The sequence below is a fragment of the Gavia stellata genome, chromosome 36 (assembly GCF_030936135.1).
Source record: "Gavia stellata isolate bGavSte3 chromosome 36, bGavSte3.hap2, whole genome shotgun sequence".
Classification (NCBI taxonomy): domain Eukaryota; kingdom Metazoa; phylum Chordata; class Aves; order Gaviiformes; family Gaviidae; genus Gavia; species Gavia stellata.
The window spans coordinates 727787-747246 of NC_082629.1; the positions used below are offsets into that span (position 1 = coordinate 727787).

Below are 19460 nucleotides of genomic sequence, written 5' to 3' on the forward strand. Positions count from 1 at the left end.
ACCATGCATGGAGCTGGAGTTGGAAACTTGGGAGATTCCAGGTGTTAAAACTTGGTCCCCATCAAGGACAGCCACCCGCTGCCTTGCAGAGAACCACAAAGCCAAGCTTTGCATGGGGGGGACCCGGGGGTCCTGGGATGGACCTGGTGCTGGGAGCTGCAAGGAACCCGCATCCCGTCTCGTACTGGTTGCATCGCTTGAAACATTATTTAGGTGTGATGGGAACTTTTATTTTAAGCAACCCTTTCATCTGCATGGCGAGACTGAAAAGAGTGATTAACGCAGCAGTGCTCTGGTCCCTTGTAGCCCAGCCGTACCTGGGGCAAGGCTGGGGGGGCTTTGGCTTGCGGCTCCGTGCTGTGGCTCCGTGGTGTCCTGGCTGGGGCACAGACCTGCTGGGGGCTGCGAGCCTCCCTGCACGCTGGTACCAATGTGGGATCTCCCCTGAACCCCGTAGCTTCATCCAGGCCTGCTCAGAGCATTGGGAAGGTCATTGCTAAAACTGTTCGGTGTGCGTACAGAGGTGCTCTGAGGGGAGGGGTGGGGGTCCCCACCCCTGGGGTCCGTCAGCTCTGCCTCCTTCAAAGACATCTCCCCGAAACCCCTGCTCGTGGCCCAGCAGCAACTGGTCATGGGTTGGGAACAGCCAGAGCAGATCACCATCTCCATCACGAGGCCACCACAGCTTCCTTCCATGATGGATGCCATCCTGCCTCCGCGCCATGGCTGTAACGTGGCTATTCCTGCCCCCCATCCATATGGGGAAACTGAGGCATGGAAAAGGCTGTGATTAGCCCAAGGTTTGGCAGCATGGGCTGGTTTAAGCCCCAACAGTCCTGGGGGGATCAAGATACTATCACTGTGGCTGCTGGGGTCATGCAGCTCCCAGAGGCTGGGACAGGGGATGCAGCCAGCACCTCCCATGGGACACACAGGACAGAGGGAAGGGCAGGTCCCCTCTGGGGCTGCCCCCAGGGTCTGTGGGGCAGCACAGCAGCATGAGCCAGACCCTGAGCTCAGCCTGGGTGTCTGCACCCCGGTGGAGACAGACGTGGTGTTCCCTGCTCGTAAGGATGCTCTGGCTTGAGTCCCTCCAGGGCGGGCAGCATCGGAGGGCAGCCAGGGCTCCTTCCTCCCCCCTGGCTGGTGCAGGGAGTGAGTCTGGGCTGCTGCACGGAGAAGAAAGGGGAGGGCAGCCTTGCATACAAAAATACCTCTATTGCTCACTCCGCTGTCTGTGGCCCTTGCCTGCTCGCAGCCCACACGGGCTCCCAGCTGCCTTGTGGTGCCGGACCTGGCACCTGCAGCCAGCGGCACGGCCGAGCAGAGGCTGCTCTTGGCCGGCTCCAGCGCAGCCCCATGTCTGGTGCTACCAGGAGCAGAGCCACGGGGCTGCTCCCGCTGCCGACAGACAGGCTGCCACATCCCTGCTCCGGGCCCCCTCTGGCCCTCCATCCCCATCAAGACTCCAGGTCGTGGGAGAGCCGCAGCAGCTCCTTCTGGCTGTCGATGGCTTTCAGGTGCTGCAGGTATGCCCAGGTGGAGACGGGGCTCCGCACGCTCAGGGACTGCTCCGAGCCTGCCAGGGAGAGCTGAGATCAGGGCTGGGCTCTTGCCTCCAGCTGGGCTCGCCAATCCCCCTCCGTCACCTCCAACTCAGCTTGCCAACCCTCTCCATCACTGCTGGCTCATCTCATGGATCCCCCTTCACTGCCTCTCGCCTGACTCACTGATCCGCTTCCACTGCTGCTGGCTTGGCTCATTGATCCCCTCCATCACCTCTAGCTCAGCTCATCAAACCTCTCTATCACCTCCAGCTTGGCTCATGGATCCCTCTCTATCACCTCTTGCTCAGCTCATTGAAATCCCTTCCATCACCTCTCCCTCGGCTCACGGATCCCCCTCCATCACCTCTCCCTCGGCTCATGGATCCCCCTCCATCACCTCTCCCTCGGCTCATGGATCCCCCTCCATCACCTCTCCCTCGGCTCATGGATCCCCCTCCATCACCTCTCCCTTGGCTCACGGATCCCCTCCATCACCTCCAGGAATCAGCTGGAGCTGAAGGAGCGGGAGCAAGTGGGGACAGACTCGCTCCATGGGGCAAAGCGATGCCCCAGCCGGCTGCCTAACAGCTAGAGCGCTTCAGACATGCTGCAAGCACTCCATCACCCTCTTCAGCAGGAGGAGCTGCTGTCTGGTGCCTCCAGCCAGCAGTGTGCGACCCATGGGCTTGCACCACTCAGGAGAGGGAGCTCAGCCTCCATCCCTGGGTACTCCGCGGCATCAACAGCACCCGGACAAGCCTTCACCCACTGTAGCCAGGCTGATACCCTCGGAACGTCCCCGCGGGACCCCACCCCGCAAGGACGGAGGGTGCATGGTCCCCTGGGCTGGCCTCATGTGGCCCCGTGTAGTCCCAAGGGGTGGGGGTCTCCCAGCGCAGGGTTGGGGGGGGCGGATGGGTGAGCCACAGACGTACACGTGGAAATCCTGACGGCTTTGGGATCCTCCGGCCGGTGCGGGGAGCGATTTCGCAGCGGTGAGAGCGGAGCTGGGTGCAGACAGAGAGAGAGCAGGAGCTCAGCCTCAGCCCCAAAGGAGCACTGGTGCCCGGCCCCGTCCTTACCCCCACTCAGGAGCACTCACCGTGTGCGTGGCCGCGGCAGCGCTGCAGGACACGCACGGTCTTTGCCATCATGTGCTGTGGGCAATGCACAAAGGTCACTTGCTGTCACCTGGCCCCACTTTGCTCCCAGGCTGGTAAAACACAGTCCCCGCCGGCTTCAGCAGCGGCTGCCCCGTGCCCCCCGTGAAGGGACGGCCAGGGGTCCTGGCTGCCGGGGGGGCTGCGCTAACACCACGGGGATGTTCTGGATCTGCATCCCAGGGGACCGGGGGGACGGCAGGTCCCTCAAGGTGGGGGTCCATGGGGAGCCAACCCGCCCCACTCACCATCTTCTCAAAGTTGATGAGGTTCTCAGCCAGCGTGCGATTGCCCTCGTGGATGAACGTCATGTCTGCAGAGGGGGGCAGATTTGGGGATCAGATTTGGCTTCCTGGTCCCTGGGGAGGGCTGGATGCGTCCAAAGGGGTCCCTGCCACCCCGGTCCAACCCATTCCCACCTGCACCCCCAGCAAAGGCATCGCAGCCCCCAAGCCGAGGTACCCACCTTTGAGAAGGAGGGGCACAAAGGGGATGATGGGGGGGCTCAGCTTGGCCACGGCCAGGCGATAGACCCTGTGGTTCCACGATGGGTCCTGGGGACGGAGCGAGACCTCAGCATGGGGCAGGCAGGGGACACAGCCCTGGCTGCTGCCTGCCATGGGTGCAGGGGAGAAAAGGTGGGGGGCAGCACCTCCACGGCCCCCCTGTGACCTTGCACCTTTTGGGAAGCAGGGACAAACCCTGCCGGGAAGGGGGATATGGGGTGGGAAGGGGCTGCGCTCACCAGCATCCGCTCCAGCGCCGAGTGCAGCTTCCGGATCTTGTGGGGCAGCCTCTGCGCAGAGGGAGGGTCACCGGCACCCGCACCCCAGCTCTCCCACCCCCAGAGACCCCCAGCACCTCCTGCTCTCCACCTGCCCCACTGGACCCCAGCACCCGGGCCACCCTTGCCCAAGCCAGGAGACCCAGATCCATCACTGCAGCCCCGGGGGGACCTCGCAGGGCTGGCAGCAGCCCAAAGGCGGTTACCTCCCAGGTCTTGGCCAGGCGGCTGACGGCCGTGTTGCTCACACCAAACATCACCGCGAAGAAGGAATTCAGGTTCTTCTGCTCCTTGAGGCTGCAGGCGAGGACAGAGTCAGGCGAGGAGGCCACCACCGGCTCCGTCCTCGCAGGACCAGGAGGTGGGCAGCGAGGCACTCACTGTGCGGCCAACTTGATGAACTTGCGGAGGAGCTGGGCTCGCCTGCCCACCTCGGGGCAGAGGCACAGCTCCGTGGCCACCCAGTACTGCAGCTCGTTGAAGCGCCGCATGACCCGCTCCAGGTTGGCCGTCGTCACGTCGTGAAACTTCTGTGGCCTGATGATGTAGTGGATCATTTCCACCTGCAAAGCCCAAGGCGGTGGCTGAGGGGTGTCCCAAGAGCCACCCTGGAGGCACCTCCCGCCCCGGTCCGGGTGCTGGCCTTACTTGGTGGATGCTCTTGAAGAGGTTCCAGTCGTAGTCGGTGAGGTGGCTGGCCAGGTCCTTGGAGCTGATGAGGTCCAGGGTCTCTGAGGAGCCGACGTGGGGGCCCAGCTGCTCAGGGTGGGGGGTCTGTGCACAGGAGAGAGGACACTCAACCCCTCCTGCCATTAGCCGCCGCAGCAGGGAAGGCAACACCAGCCCCTTCCCCGGGATAGACACCCCCAACCCTGAGCTGCTATGGAGGCACCGCTGCCCCAAATCCCACTTGGGGGGTCAGCCCAGTGCTGCCCATCCCCGAGACCCCCCCACCCCATGCTCACCAGGCTGCCCAGCTCCTCCACACTCACGGCGAAGAGCCTCTCGTTGAGCCCCAGCGCCGTGAACACCCCCACGGCGTCCAGCTGCAGCCCCACTTTATCTGCGGAAGAGGACGGTCAGTGCTGGGACAAAGAAGGGACCAGATCCTGGCTGGGCATGGGACAATTGCCACCATGGCACGGTGGCAGCCCATGCACGGTGGCATCCCCGGGAGAGCCTGCTCACCTCCAGCCGAATTCACCTTCACCAGGAAGAGCTCCCCGTCCCGGCCGAGCCGGGGGGCAAGGGACCGCAGGACGTCCCGCACCGAGGCGTTGACAGGCAGCACCGTGATCAGGCACGAGTGGTCCGGTCTGTAGATCTCGTAGGGCACTACAGCGGGGAGGGGAAAGGGCTTTAGCGTCCCAGCTGCCGGGGAGGGGACAGTCCCTGCTGTATGTGGCCATACCTTTGTCCTGGGCTCTTAAGGCACAGCTGCTATCCAAAATCGCCTCCTCCTGGCTTGCGAGCCAGTTCACCGAGCTCCGAGCCTGTGGCCAAGGTGGGAGAGAGTGGGGAGGACACCACCCCACCGGCCACCCCTCCTGCTGGGGGTCCCCAGAGGGCAGGGGTGACCCAGCTCTCCGCCCCCCGCCCTGGCACCCCCCAGGGCCGCCCCTACCTTGGGCTGGGGAGAAACGCTGCCGTCTCCGTTCTCCAGCCTGCAGAGAGAGGAGAAAGGCGGTGTTGGAGCCCCACAGCCTACATCTCACGCTGGAGGCAGAACCGGGTCCTGCAGCCCCCAGGATCCAGGCCACCTCCAAGCCCCCCAAGCATCCCTGCCCCACGGAGCACTGGGGAGTCCCGGTAGTGTTTGACACCCTCCCCGTGGCTGGGAAACCCCCATGCTGGGGACAAGGTGGCCCGAGAGCTGCTGGCATCCCCCCAGTCCTGGCAAGCATCGCTTTGCTGGCTGAAAGCTCAGCCCGATGAAAAATGCAATCCCCCTGCACACAAGGGGTGCAGGATCCGGGGACATGGGCATCAGCGGTGGCACAGGGGGACAGAGTCAGGCTCTGTTTCGGATGGGGACACCCCTCCTTCGGCGGGGGACTCACGCTCGGGGCCGCCGGCGGTCCTGCGCTTGCTCCTGCACCAGCCCACCCAGGCGGGGGTCCTGGCTCGCCAGGTCCGCGAGGTTCTGCGGGATAAAGGTGCCTGGTGGTCAGCACGGGGTGTCCGTGGCCAGACCCCCCCGGGGACAATCCCCCACCCCACCCCGCTCCCGGTACCTGCAGCAGAGCCGTGGTGCTGCGGTCGCCCTGCAGCAGCCGCCCGTAGAGCAGCACCCACTGGCTCACCAGCCGCAGGATCTTCCGGCGCTTGTGCAGGGAGTAGGTGGCCTTCTCCTGCTCCGAGCCCTCCAGCAGCTCCGCGCGGAAACTGGGACCAGTCAAGGGCACCAACACGGGTGGCGGAAAGCGGGCAGGGACCCCTGTACGCGTGCACCCAGGACAGGGTGGGAGACGGCGATATGCCCTGTGCCCAAGAGCCCGGGGGATTTGGGGCTCCCCTGGCCAACCCCTGAGGTCCCACTGGGGTGACAGGGACCAAGCGGAGCGTGCTGATCCCTGTTGCGGCGTAGGATGGAGCCCGGTCCCCCCCAGCTCCAGCCGCAGAAGGATACTGGTGCAGCAGAGCTCTGCAGAGCTGTGAGGTCGGCATGAACACGGTGTAAGTCAGCAGGAAATCCCCCAGCAGGGTATCTGCAAGAGACCACCGTCATTCACCCTTCACGGCACCCAGCGGGTTGGGGACACGGCGGTCACAGCCAGGCAGTGCGGCTGGCCGGGAAAGGGTCACCCGCGCCCCAAGCGGGGTTGGTCTGCGGTCTCCCCCCATGGTGACCGTGCTTATTGCGGGTCACTTTTTGCTGCTAAACAGCACGGGAAGGGCTGGCGAGGTTGCCGGCTTTGGGGGAATGAAAGAAAATTAAAGGGTTGCACTGGAAGGGCGGCACTCGCAGCGAGTTAACTCCAAGGCAGCCGCTGATGACGCCAGCTCGGCAGCTCTGATTTTTTACCCGCTGGGGACATCTCCTGGCTCCCGTCTCTGCTCCTCGTGGAAGGCAGAGGGAGGTGGAGGGATGTGGGAGAAGAGGGAGGAGATGCTCCCAGCCCTGGGGCTGCCTCCCTCTCCTGGCCTCGATGGGGGATTTTAGGGTGAGAGGAGCAGCTTTTGGGATTGAACAGCAGGAAGAAGGCAGCCCCGCTCGGTGCTGGTCCTCCTGCCGGCACCCTGTCCCCAGCCCCCTGCCCATCTCAGGATGGCTCTGGGATGTGGTCCCTGGACCGGGGGGGGACCCCCCACCTACCCACGGGGTCGTAGAGCGTGGCGTCGAGCCTCATGAACTCCAGCAGATGCTCGAGGATCTTCTCCGGCGTCCCGGCCATCACCAAGTACCTGGCAGGCAGAGCACTGGGCACATCAGGGAAGGACGCAGCACCCCAGCTGTGGGCAGGGCCACCACACCGGGCCACCGGGCCACTCGACACAGCTGGTCAGCGTGGCCCGGCATCCCTGTTCCCGCTCTGGGGACATGGTCCTCCCAGCAGACTCTTCCAAGGGCAGCCAGAGAGCGGCAGAGGAGGCAAGGGGACGGGCAGCATCGGCTGGCAGTGCTGCCGGCATGGCTGCAAGGAGGGATGGGGACAGGCTGCTGTCACCTGGTGCTCCGCGCCGTGGCTGGCTGGCTGCTGCCACTCTGCAGGTTCTTCTGCAGGACGAGCACCACCTTCCCGTGCTCCTTCAGGCGCATGGTGTTGGCCTCCACGTCCTAGGGAGAGAAACCGGCCGTCAGCTCAGCTCGGATCCGTCTGGCTGGTTGCACCCCAAAAATCCCATATTGGCATGCAGAGAAGTGTCCTCCCCTGCCAACACCATGGAGGATGCATGGTGCATCCCGGCTCGGACCCAGCACCCCGCGAGCCCCCTGCCCACCTTGAGGATGTGGTTGAAGTCCTGCTTGTCCACGCGGAGGAAGTGGCAGTTGTCCTCTCGCAGGATGATGGTGGCCGCGCGGGGTGCGTCATTCACCAGCGCCAGCTGCCCGAAGTCGTCCCCCTCGTGCAGGGTGGCCACCAAGCCCTGGGGGGGGGCACAGAGGGTGAGGGAAGGGGTGGGAGCCCTCATCCCCACCGGGGGACAGTGACGTGGGGTGTCTGGAGAGCCCTGCTGTGCAGGGACACATCTACCTTGCCATGGGTGACCACGTTCACCGAGCCCTTCCAGATGATGTACCACGATGTGCCTTTATCTCCTTGGCTGAACACTGCAGGGGAAACGGTTGCGTCCAGCAGTTGAAGAAGGGGAGCCCCCAAGCATCCCTCTTCACCCCCCCAATCCCGAGCCCCCAGCCCAGGTGAACGCAGTGAGCGCTCTGGTCCCCTCCATCCCTGCTCCACGAAGACACAGCAGGAGCATCCGCATCGATGACAATGGCTCCAGCCGTCCTCCCTGGGCTGGGATCCCTTTCCTGGGGCACCGGCCAGCCCTGCACGGCTCCTGGGGCACACGATACTCACGCACGGTGCCTGCTCTCTGGTGTGACTCAAACATCAGCACGGACGCCAGCTCCCGCTTCACCTGCGGCAAGAGGCACCTGCCATTAGGGTCACCCCAGCCCGGAGCCGAGCAAGGAGGAGACACGCGTGCGCAGGTGGGATGGGGTGGGAAGGGGGCCCAGGGATGCTCAGCGAGGGCCAGGAGAGGATGCCCAGATGGGAAGCGATGGGATGCAGGAAGATTTGGGGACCAGGAGCAGGCTGGGGGGGACATGCACACCGCAGGGGAAGCAGGGCACAGCCGCGCTCACCGAGTTGGAGAGATGAGCCACGGCTTTGATGTGCAGGAGCTCCTCAAATATGAGCTCCAGCTCGTCCTCTGTGCGCTGGGCAGGCCTGGGAGGGGAGAGGAGGGTGAGCAGCCGTCCGTGCCCCCTCTCCCCGCCACGTCCCGGGGCACAGACACCCCTCTCCAGGCACAACCCCCTGGCCAGGCAGCCTCTTTCTCTCCCCAGTCTGACAGCCATGGAAGAGATGCTCAGGTCACCCCCACGTCCCCCCAGCCCCTGAGGAGCACCCCACCACTCACGGCTTGCGCAGGGCCATGGTGAGCAGCGCGTCGGGACCCAGCTGGGCCAGGAAGGCCAGTGCCTCCAGCAGCTCCTCCGCATCCCGGAGCCTGGCGCCGGGCTCAGGGCTCAGCTCCAGTTCGGCAAAGCGGTAAAACTGGGTGTCCTTGTCCTGGAAATGCCACTCCTGCTTCACTGCGGGGGGAGAGCGCACATGAGCTCGGCCGTGCACCCATGGAAGACCCATGGGGTACCACGTGCACCCATGGGAAACCCATGGGGTACCACGTGCACCCACAGGAGACCCCAGCAGCCCCCAGTGCACCTAGCCTCGCCTTGCGAGACCCCGCCGCCGTGCCGGGGGCTGCCGCCGCCTGCCCTCACCGTGCGTCAGGACGCCTCCGTCCACCAGCACCTGGCAGATGCCGACGGCTTGGCTGCGCGTCTGGACGGCGAGCCCGGCGCTCAGCAGCCAGTCCACCAGCTCTTTCCCGGAGCAGCACTGCCTGCAAGGGGAGAGGGCGTGAGAAGAACCGGCCCCGAAACAGGGCTGCGGCACCCGGCACCCCAGGTGAGCTTCTGCTTGGGATGGGCAGGAGAATCCTGCCCCGCTCGGAGCGCTGCCGGGGTCCTCGGCAGCCCGCGGTGCCTCCGGCATGGCAGGGGTGCCAGCCGTCCCACCTGTGGTGCCGCAGGTGATGCTTGTGGTCCCGGATGAGGCCAGGGCGGGTGCTGGTGAGGTGGATGAAGAGGAGCTTCCCGGCTCGCCAGATCTTCTCCGAGGATGCCTGGGGATAGAAGGGGATTACATGGCTTGTGGGGGAAGTGGGGAGGGCGCGGGTGGCAAGGCACCCACCCTGACTGAGCTGACACCTGGCATGACAACCATGCCCCCAACACCCTGCCAAGGTGTGATACACCTGCACACCCACCCCAGCACCCTGGGATCTCCATCACCCGTCCCGGGGAATGGCCGAGGCTAAGGGAGCGAGCAGCCCAGAGCCGAGCCGAGAACCCCAGGATATGGGGGTGCCCTGGCTCCCCACCCCTCACAGCCTTCAACACACATTTCTCCCTCTCCCACCTCCCCAAACTCATGTCCTTGTGGGTTTTCCCAGCCCACCCACCTGGGTAAGGCTGTGTCCATAGTCCAGGGTGGATTCAGTGTCCAAAAGCGGGGTCTGGAAAATGAAAAAGAAGGGGGTTGATGGCCGTGGGGTCTCTGCCATGCCCCCCCCCTCACCCCAGGGGGGCTCCTGGCTCCCCCAAGGCACAGTTCAGCCCCATCCACTCTGCACCAGGCAAGGAGGCGAGCATCCCTGCATGCTCACCAGCACTGATCGCCTAAAACCAAGGCAAAGCCTTTATTCTGCTCCATCCTTGCTGAAAACAGACATGTGTACCGGGGACCTAACCCCCAGAACCCCCCCGCCGTTATGTTTAACTTCAGAAAGGGAAGTGCATTCAAATGAGGGAGCTGGGAGATAAAAGAAGGAAGTTAAAAGTAAAATCCTTGCAAACAGGGATCAAAGATTGTATTTGAGACGCGGAGCTTGCCGCTGGAGGAGAAGGACTTCAGAAAGACCTGGGGAAGCTGGCACAGCCCCAGGGGAGGGAGAGGTGTCCAAAGCCTGCAGGTTTTCCTTCAGCTTTGAAGCCAGGTCCAAATAAAGAGCACGGAAAAGATCCCAAACTCCGTCGGGTTATGGGAACGGCCCAAGAAAGTCTTGGAGAGCTGGAGGATCAGCTTGCAGAGGACACCGAGGAGCGGACTGATGGCCAGCCTGTCCCAGGGCCGGTGATGAGGAGCAAGAGCTCTCATGGAGAACGAGGGCAGCAGAGAGCCATGAGGAGCACGTGCCCGAACCCTTCCCTGCAGGCAACATGTCGTGAGATCGGTCTCAAATCGCAGCATGGCCAGAAAAACTTAGGCAATAAATCCTGAAAAATCAGCTGTAACAAACCACCGGGACGTGGCGGTCGCTGGCGCTGAGAGGAGCTCGGCAGCGAAAAAGCCGAATTGCTACGGGCGATGTGTAACCTCGCGCTTCCCTTGGTGCCAAGGAGCTGGCAAATGTGAAGCTGTTTTTCCAAAGGATTTTAAGGGAGATCCTGGAAACGATGGACCAGCGAGGCAGAAAGTCACTGAGCATGTGCTGGGGATGGGGAAATAGCAGCGGGTAAAATTCAACACAGACATGCCTAAAATTAGACAGAAGAAAACAAGCCAGATTTTCCCTCGCTCATGGTCAGGGGATCTGAGCTCAAGCAGGAGCCCATGGTGGTGACCGAAAATGTGAACGCAGGCCTTGACAGCTGTAAAAAAACGCAAATAGTGGGATGGGTGTCAGTAGGAAGAGAGCAAAAGAGGATCCACAGCACACGCGGTTTACCGGCAATTCAGCGCTCCCTTAGCCTAAAGGAGAAAAACGTGCCCTTTGGGGCTGGAAAACCCCCGTCACGCACCGAGTTTTTTGCTCTATTTAACTTAAATCCGCACGCAATGAGTTGATCCAGCGCTGTTTTCTAAACCGGTTTCTCTTTAATGTCTATGCCATTTACTGATCCTAAAATAGCTCAGGGATTCTAAAATAGCTCGGGGATCCTAAAATGGCTCAGGGAGTCCCTCCTGGAGCGATCTGTCATCACACCATCGGGAATAGCTGGGGACTGTCTCCGGTCTGAGCCGCGGCCCCGCAGTGGGTCCCCACTATCCGGGATGGACCGTCTGCCGACCGCCACGGCACAACCTGGGGTCGGGTTTGGCTCCGCCGGGAGTGATGCCAATCCCTGCCGGGCCACGCTTGAGTCCTCAGCTTCTCCATGACCACTCATCCCTCTGGATATCCCCCCCAGCAGGTGCTTGTTAATCCTTGTGCTTATTTTTCCCCCAGTTTTTTCCCGTTGGGGAAGGGGATGCTCCAGGGAAAATCCTGGTGCAAAGGTGTCCGCGCTCCCATCCAGGCGCTGCCCAGAGGGACGAGGGCTCCCGCATGGCCATGGCCCTGAATAAACAACCTTTCATCCTGGCTGCGTGTGCTGCATAAACCACAGGCTGGGGGAAGCCGAGAGCACCCAGCACCCGTCAGACCTGTTCTCCATGCGCTGCCCCGGCCGAGGCAGTTAATGCACTTTGAGCGTTAACCCCAAGACAGGGTGAGAGCCATCCTTCCTTGGGGTGTCTTCACCTCGAGGGGAAGGTTTTGTGGTCTCCCCAGTTTATTTCTGGCTGGTAAGGGGTCTGCAGCACCCCGGGCTGGCAGTGGAGGTGGTGGGCACTCAAAACACAGCATCATCTGGGCCAGGTCCTCCTCGGATCTGCTGGCTCCGGGCTGGTTGGGAAGGTCTGAGCAACCCCAGCAAGAGGGACGGCCGGATGAAAGCCTCAATTAAGGAAGCCAAAGGCAGGAGTAATTAGCTGCAGAAGCCTTCTTTGCAAATGAATTCAAGGACAAAACCACCTACCAGGAGTTGAGGGGAAAGGGAAGAGCCCTGGCAGGGTGATGGAGGTGGACACCCACCCATGGGTGCTCAGATGGGTGCTCTGCCCTGTGCTGCCTGCTCGCCTGTCCCAAACCCTGCCTGCTCACACCCTGCCCGGCTCAGGCTGTTCCCTCATTTCCTCCAGCCCTTTCCATACCCCTGGGCTTCCCCATCCTCCTCCGGACAGCCCGGACAACCTGAGCCCCCAACCTGCCCCCAGCAGTTCGCAGCTGGAGAGGTTTGGGGAGCGGATGGAAAACAAGCGGCTCCGGGAACATAGCAGGTCCCTGGGGACTCTCCCGACCTGGCCATGCTGCTGCTGAGGCTGGGACATCGTGACTTACTCACTCTGCAAACTTTCCTGAGCCTTGTGACCGCCCCGTGGAACAGGAAACGTGCCGGCAACTGCAGAGCAAATGTTTGCAAATAGGAGCTGGGCTGCGGCCGGAGTGCGGAGCTACCTCCCGTGGGACCCGCAGGTCCAGGTCACCCCCTCGGGTGCGAACGCCAGCTGCTCCGGTCCCCAAACAGCCTTTGCCGTCACCCCGTAAGTGAGGTCTGTCCTTGAGGCAGGGAGCCAGGACGTGCCACGGTCCTGCTCCAGGCTGCGCTCACAAGGACACCGAAGGAGACTGAGAAAAACCGTGCCCAAGGATGAGTGCTCGGAGCGATTTCTCCCTCCTGGGGTTTTCTCATTGCCAGACCAGCTCTGAACCACATGCAAAATCTCATGGCTGGGCCCAAAAACCCCTTCCCGAAGCATCCTTGCTCCCCAGCTCCCGGGTCTGGACCCACAGGATGCCCTCCCCACCCTCACCCCCTGCCTAATTGTCACAGCATCACGGCCGCCGTCTCCAAACAGCTTCCTAAGGAGTTGCCTCTTTCCATCTTCCTGCTTACGGGACACACGGGCGCTGAGATCCTGCCTGTCTCCAGAAATCCGGCAGCGGCGGGCGGCCGGCCAAGGCCAGCAGCGACCGTTCCGCGCTCGCGCACTGCTTTTGTTTGGGATCCCGAGGAAAACAACAGGAGTTATTTCAGGCTTTACGGCTCCGGAGAAAGTCCTCGCCCATCCGCAGCCTCAAAAGGCACGGCAGCCAGCCAGGGGCTTGCCGTCCCCCCGGGAGCCTCGTCAGGGAGGGGGGCTTGGGGGACCCGCTCTGTCCCCTCCGTCCTCTCCAGGGATGCGGCGAGAGCCGGCACGGTGGCACTTGTACTTTGGGAAGGGTGAAGGACGGAGCTGCTTGGGGACGCCGGGCTGCGATGTCCCGCTGATGCCAGGGAACGGGAGCCTGGGCTGGAGCCTCGCGGCAAGGAGCAGAGCTGGAAGGGATATGCTGGCACTGGGATCAGGCAAACAGGTGCCCAGGAGGGATGAGATGGAGACACCACGCGAGGAGGAGTTTCCAGGAGCCGTAGGCACGCAGCGATGGGGACAAGGGACAATACTGCTGCTCCAAGGCACACATGGTTCCCTGCCATCCACCTCTCCCGTACCTGCCCCGAGGAACGGGTGCACTGGGAGCACCTTCGTACCTGCAAAAAGTGGGGAAAACACCCCCTTTCCCTGCAAAGATCAGATCTGCTCCCCTCAAACGGCCGGTGGCTGTCCCCACACGCGGCGGAGCCACTTGGGGAAGGGACACTCCTGCCACGCTGCAGGTGCCACCCCGCTGCCAGATTTTGTCAGATTTATCCTAGTCCGGCACTTTAGCAGAGTAATGCTCCAGCCTGCTGCTTTCCCGACCTCCCTGGCTTTTTGCCACTCAAAAGAACCTCCCAAAATTAAGTTCCTAAAAGTTCTGGGGAGAAAAAAATTGGGAAAAAGGGGAAAAAAGAGAGGGAAGTTTTCTTATTTGTGAAGGAGCTTGCACGCTGCATAGAAATGCTGAAAGGGGGGTTGTTCCCTTAAAGTAATTTCCTTTTAAAAACGTCTGTCTCAGGTCGAGCAGTGTGGGAAGGGGAAGGTCACGAAGCTCAGCCGGGGCAGGTGAACAGGCTCCACGTCCCAGCCCAAAGGGGACAGAGAGGAGACCGAGAGTGGGGATCGGGTGCCTTTTACACCCCGGGGACCCCCAGAAGACCCCAGAAGCTCCTGGCCAGGGGACGGCACAGACCCGGGGAGGGAGGACGTGATGCCGAGCATCGTCCCGCTGCCAAGCGACAAGTTTCTCTTGTAGAAACGCCCTGACCTGGCGGGGAAGGGAACGTTTTGAACCCCGTGTGCCGCAGGGCCGCGGGGAAGGTCTTTCCTGTTCACACGCTCGAGGTTGGGGTGCGCTGCCCGGCCGCCGTGCGCCGGAGCACAATAGCACCCGGCTCATTTCATGCCTGGCTGCCAGCTCCGCCTGGAGAAGGGGTTTGGGCAGGCGGCTGCAGAAATACGCTCCCTGCACGCTTGGCCTCGCTCCCTGCACGCCTCGCCTCGCTCCCAGCAAACACGAGCGGGAAGCAGGACGCGGGTCACGGATCACAAGTCGGGAAGGCCGGGAAGGGCCAGAGCTGCCCCGCACAGCCTTGCTCGGGGCGCGGGGCCGGAGGCGACGGCAAGCCTTGGGGGGCCCCGCTTGGCTCTTGCGGCGGCTTCACCGGACCCCAACCCTGGCCAAGCGCAGACCCCCGGCGCAAGGAGGGATGCCGAGCGGGGCGTTGGGGAAAGCCATCAGCGAAGGGGGGTCCTCGGCTCGGGGTCCGTCCCCCGGGGCTCTCGGTGGTGGCGGGGTCCCCCGGCCGTCCCGTCCCGTCCCGCCCAGCCCCGCACTCACCCAGCGGATGCCCTGGATGCGGGGCAGGCTGCGCCCCTCGCCCTCCAGCCGGATCTCGTAGCTGGAGCTCCGGAACAAGTGCATCTTCTTGAGCAGCACCGAGAGCCGGTTACCGTCAGCCCCGGGCCCCCCGGGGGGGGGCGGCGGGGGGGGGCGAGCACCACCGGACCGCGGCTCCAGCCCGCCTCGCCGTCTGCCCCGCCGGCTCCGGGCTACCGGCGCTCCCGGGCCCCGCCGCGCCGCCTCCCCGGCCGCTCCCGCCGCCCCGGCCCCGCGCACCTTCATGCGGCGGCGGCGGCGGCGCGGCGGGGCGAAGCCATCGCGGCCCGGTGCTGCTCCGGCTGCGGCGGCGGCTCCGCGGCGCTGCTCGGGGCGGGACGGGCCGGGACGGGACGCGCTCGGCGCCGCCGCCGCCGCCGCGCCGGGCTGGGCGCGCCCCGCCCCCGAGCGGGCTGGGAGCGGGCTGGGAGCGGGCTGGGAGCGGGCTGGGAGCGGGCTGGGAGCGGGAGCGGGCTGGGAGCGGGCTGGGAGCGGGCTGGGAGCGGGAGCGGGCTGGGAGCGGGCTGGGAGCGGGAGCGGGAGCGGGAGCGGGCTGGGAGCGGGCTGGGAGCGGGCTGGGAGCGGGCTGGGAGCGGGAGCGGGAGCGGGAGCGGGGCCGGGGCACGGCGCACCCCGCCCGCAGCCCCGCCCCGGGGTCCCACGGGCCGAGCCCCCGCCCGCGGCACCGGGACCCCCCGCTCCTTTTGGGGACCATCCCGGGAGGGGGGCCCGGCCCGCACCCCCACCGGCGGGACCCCCGTCCAGCCCGAGCCCCGCGCGTCCCCCCGGGCCCCGGGGGTCGGGGTGTCTCTAGGAGCCCCTGACCCTCCCCTGAGCACCCCACCGAGACCCCCGGGATTGGGGTGTCTCTAGGAGCCCCTAATCTTCCCCTGAGCACCCCACCAACACCCCGGGATCGGGGTGTCTCTAGGGGCCCTTAACATTCCCCTGAGCACCCCACCAAGACCCCGGGATCGGGGTGTCTCTAGGAGCCCCTGACCCTCCCCTGAGCACCCCACCAACTCCCCGGGATCGGGGTGTCTCTAGGAGCTCCTGCCCCTCCCTTGAGCACCCCACCAACACCCCGGGATCGGGGTGTCTCTAGGGGCCCCTGTCCTTCCCCTGAGCACCCCACTGAGACCCCGGGGATCGGGGTGTCTCTAGGAGCCCTTAACATTCCCCTGAGCACCCCACCAACACCCCGGGGATCGGGGTGTCTTTAGGAGCCCCTGCACACCCCACCAAGATCCTGGGGATTGGGGAACCAGAGGGACCCCCCAGCCCTGCCCAGTCCTGCAGGTCCCAGCATGGTGGGGGGAGAACGGGGCACAGAGGTGCTGGAAAGTGGGGGGCGATTTGTACTGGGGAGGTGGCCCCAAGCCTCCGACCGGGGAGGACAGAGGAGCAGACCTGGAGCGTGGCCCAGCGGTCCTGGGAGTGCTTGTGCTGGGGCTTTTGGCTAAAAAGAAAGGGGTTTCTGCCAAAAGGAACTTTTACTTTTGAAATAAACTCTGGGTTTTTTTAATTTAAAAAGAAAAAAAAAGATTTAGAAATATATATATTTAAATAAGCCCCAACCAGCAAAACGGTGAGACATGTCAGCTGGATACAAGCAGTTTGAATATGCATCCTTGATGCACTCCTGCCTCCTCTTTTAATCAGGCACCCCAGGGACTTTGGGGGTCACGCCAGGGTCCCCAGGACTGTCACTCCTCAGGGCCACCCCACGTAGCCTTGGGCAAATCCTTGAGCAGCCGTGCAGGACAGGGACAGCAATCCTTCCTCCCACCATCTGCTGGGAGGCAGAAAAAGCATTTTCCTGGAGACCTTGAGGCTTCGGGCGCTGCTGCAGCCGCTGCGCTCTGCTGCAGCCGGGGATCGCAACAACCACCCACGCGCAATTACGGCGCTGAAGAGTCTCGCGCCGAGATCTGTCATCACATATTCTGTGCCTGGAGTCCGCTCTCGTGTGCGGTTATTTGGTTCAGGATCTCCAAACCAAAGCAGGGAGCTGCTGCGTAACCATCCTCTGGGCAAATCCTTCCCAGGAGTCTCGCTAAAGGACTCCCAGCCCATTTCACTGGCAAGCCAGTATGGCTACTGGTCTGAGCGGGTCCCGGCTGGGCAGGGGAAGGCAGAGCAATGCAGGGGCTGGATGAGGCCGGGTGCTGCCTGGAAAAGACTTCAACAAGCGGCATTTAAAGTGCCCAGTGGTGCAGTTCCCCATCCTGTAGCGCTGCTGGTCCAGTTTCCCAGCTGAGGCCCCACAGACAAAGCAGACATGGGTGGCTTGGATGGGGATGGCATGACCTGGGGACTCGGGACACTGTAGAAATGGGCACAAAAGTTCCCGTTTGATTATTCTGCTGCAAAAGATGCATCTTCTGCACCCCTGTCTTGAAGCCTGGCGCAGCGGGGTGCACTGCAGACCGTGCCCGGGAGATGCAGGCTCCTCCTGGCCCTTCTCACGGGGTGTTTTCTGCATTTAAAACATGAAATGTACTCCCCTTTCCCAGGAAACCACCAGTGCCGAAAGCTTATCCCTTCTCAGCCCTGGACCGAGCCCCACGCTGCGGGCACAGACCGTGGAGGGGAGGTGACATAGGGATGGCGGCACAGGGTCTGCCCCAAAACACGGCTGTGAGTGCTGTGCCAGCGCCTTGTCCCAGCGAGCCGGGGCTTCTCGCTTCGAGTCCCAGCTTGTCCCTTGGAGTTGTGTGTGCACCTCCGCTGCCCGCGTGTGCATCTGCCTGCGTGTGCATCTCCTCCACCCACGTGTGCATCTCCCCTGCGCCGCACCGAGGGCCCCAGGAGGGCTCCGAAGCTGTCATTTCCCCGGCATCCATCCGCTCCGCGTGCCATCAGGTGCGCAACACGCACAAACTTCGCACTAAATGAGACTGCGCTCCCAGCATGGCGTTTTGCAGCCCCTCCCAGCCCCTGCAGCCCATAATAAAGGAAACCTCCCTGGCTGCAGCCCACTCCTGCCGCAGCCCGCAGCGGCGGTCGTGGAAGGAGAGTTTGGTGCTGGCAAAGGCAGCTCCGGGTTCAAGCAACCTCCCTCCTGCTCTGCTGCCTGTTGCTGGCTGGCAAAGCCCACCTGGGAGCGAGTCTTGAGAGCTGCTCCTGCTCTCAAGGAGCCGGTGCTGTGATGGAAGCGCTCACGGGGCAGCAGGCCAGGATACGGCCTCGCCGCTGCGCCGAGAGAGGATGCTGGCTCGGCTGCTGCAGGGAGGAACCTTTGGAAAGTTCCCCGGCCTGATGGAAAGCGCTCTGGGCTGCCTCGCGCTTTGCACATCAAGGATCCGCTCACCTTTGACAGGCCCCTGGCTCTCTGCTGACATGGGCGAGGGATTCCTGCCTTGCACAGACATGCCCCCCCCATGCAAATTAGAGCCAATTAAGAGAAGGAGGAAGAGGTCTGAGGAAGGAGGAGGCTCTTGGAGCGGCGGTTCCCCAGGGGAGCCCCACCCGAGCGGCTGTGTGCGGATGCAGCACAACGCGCCGAGGACGTGACACCTGCCTTGGCCCCACCAAGGACGGCGGGTGGTTCCTCTCCCTCTCCCTGCATCTTGGCTGATGCTTCCACCACTCCACCCCACCCCACCCGATCCACCCAGCGATGAAGGGTGCCCCACCATCCTCACCAAAGCGTTCTCCCTGCCCCTTTGCTGCCGTCTCCTTGCTTCCTCCCACCCTGCATTCCTGGGAACGGCTCCCAGTCCCGGCAGAGTTTAGAAAACTTTCCAAGGTTGTGGCTGGTGCAGCTGCGCTGGCAGGGAATGGCGCAGAGCAGCCCTGCTCGCTCGGGAAGCAGGCCGGTGCGTGGGGAGCCGGGGTGGCAATCCTCCCCACGGACCCCATGGGCGCTGTGTGCTGTGGGTGTTGCTGGAGGTCTGAATCCCTTGGGAAATCGGGCGTTAGCATCCCATCATGGGCCTGTGCGCAGTCCAGCATCTGCAGGGACGGCAGCTCTGGAAACCCTGAACTGGCTCCATCCAGCCCAGTGTCCTGTCTTTCCTGGACCACGAAGATGCTTTAGGGACGGGGCGTGAGAGCGTCACGCAGCAACGCTGTATGATGTACCCTCGCTGGAGTCAGCGACGTACGGCACAGGGGTACCGCTGAGCTCTGGGGGATGTCGCTCATCCGATGGCTGAGCTCTCCGGGCCAGTACTGGCCAGAACAGGATCCCTCTGCTAGGCACGGAAAAACCTGGCATCCAACATCCCCGGCTGCTGCTGCACCCGTGCACTTCCCCTGCAGCTTTTACAGGTGCAAACCCGGCACAGGAATGCCGGAGGATTGCTGCTGTGCCGCAGCCGCGTGCCCAGCCAGCGTGCCGGGTCACCAGCTCTGGCCGCAGGGACACCGGCTCCGGCCGCAGGGACACGTTTCCAACAGGCTGCACCAGCTGCCCGAGTCTGGTTAGCTTCGAGCAGAGAGCTCCTGCCTTGCCATAAAATGCAAACAGAGCAGCCCTGCTTTATCTAACTCTTCATCGCTGTATTTAACTTGCTCATTTTATCAGCACTTGAGTAATAATTAATCTCCTGGAGCAGGCAGGCTGGGCCCCGTGGAAATGCGCCTTTCGTGCGGAGTGTGTTC

General features: G+C 63.4%; 1 protein-coding gene across 1 annotated transcript; it reads right to left on the bottom strand.

Annotated features, from left to right (window-relative positions):
• Positions 1 to 562: 562 nt before the first annotated feature.
• RAPGEF3 (Rap guanine nucleotide exchange factor 3) lies at positions 563 to 14915 on the bottom strand. Its single transcript, XM_059832861.1, has 27 exons — positions 14814 to 14915; positions 9693 to 9746; positions 9247 to 9353; positions 8950 to 9071; positions 8586 to 8760; positions 8308 to 8392; positions 8018 to 8078; positions 7688 to 7764; positions 7434 to 7580; positions 7160 to 7269; positions 6808 to 6896; positions 6121 to 6199; positions 5726 to 5876; positions 5552 to 5634; positions 5116 to 5155; positions 4903 to 4984; positions 4680 to 4826; positions 4457 to 4554; positions 4131 to 4265; positions 3873 to 4021; positions 3698 to 3788; positions 3453 to 3503; positions 3174 to 3261; positions 2956 to 3020; positions 2650 to 2704; positions 2483 to 2554; positions 563 to 1579 (listed from the first exon to the last, which is right to left on the bottom strand). The coding sequence occupies exons 1-27, from the start codon at positions 14895 to 14897 to the stop codon at positions 1461 to 1463; spliced, it is 2616 nt and encodes an 871-aa protein (XP_059688844.1). The 5' UTR covers positions 14898 to 14915; the 3' UTR covers positions 563 to 1460.
• Between the last annotated feature and the right edge of the window lie 4545 nt (positions 14916 to 19460).

Bases quoted from the DNA above. Each gene is read 5' to 3' on its own strand.
- RAPGEF3 (XM_059832861.1), bottom strand. From the start codon at position 14,897: ATGCACTTGTTCCGGAGCTCCAGCTACGAGATCCGGCTGGAGGGCGAG. The intron at 8,393-8,585 runs GTGAGTGGTGGG...CTCCCCTCCCAG, and splicing joins ACCATGGCCCTGCGCAAGCC to GCCTGCCCAGCGCACAGAGG. The intron at 5,635-5,725 runs GTACCGGGAGCG...TTTATCCCGCAG, and splicing joins GCACCACGGCTCTGCTGCAG to AACCTCGCGGACCTGGCGAG.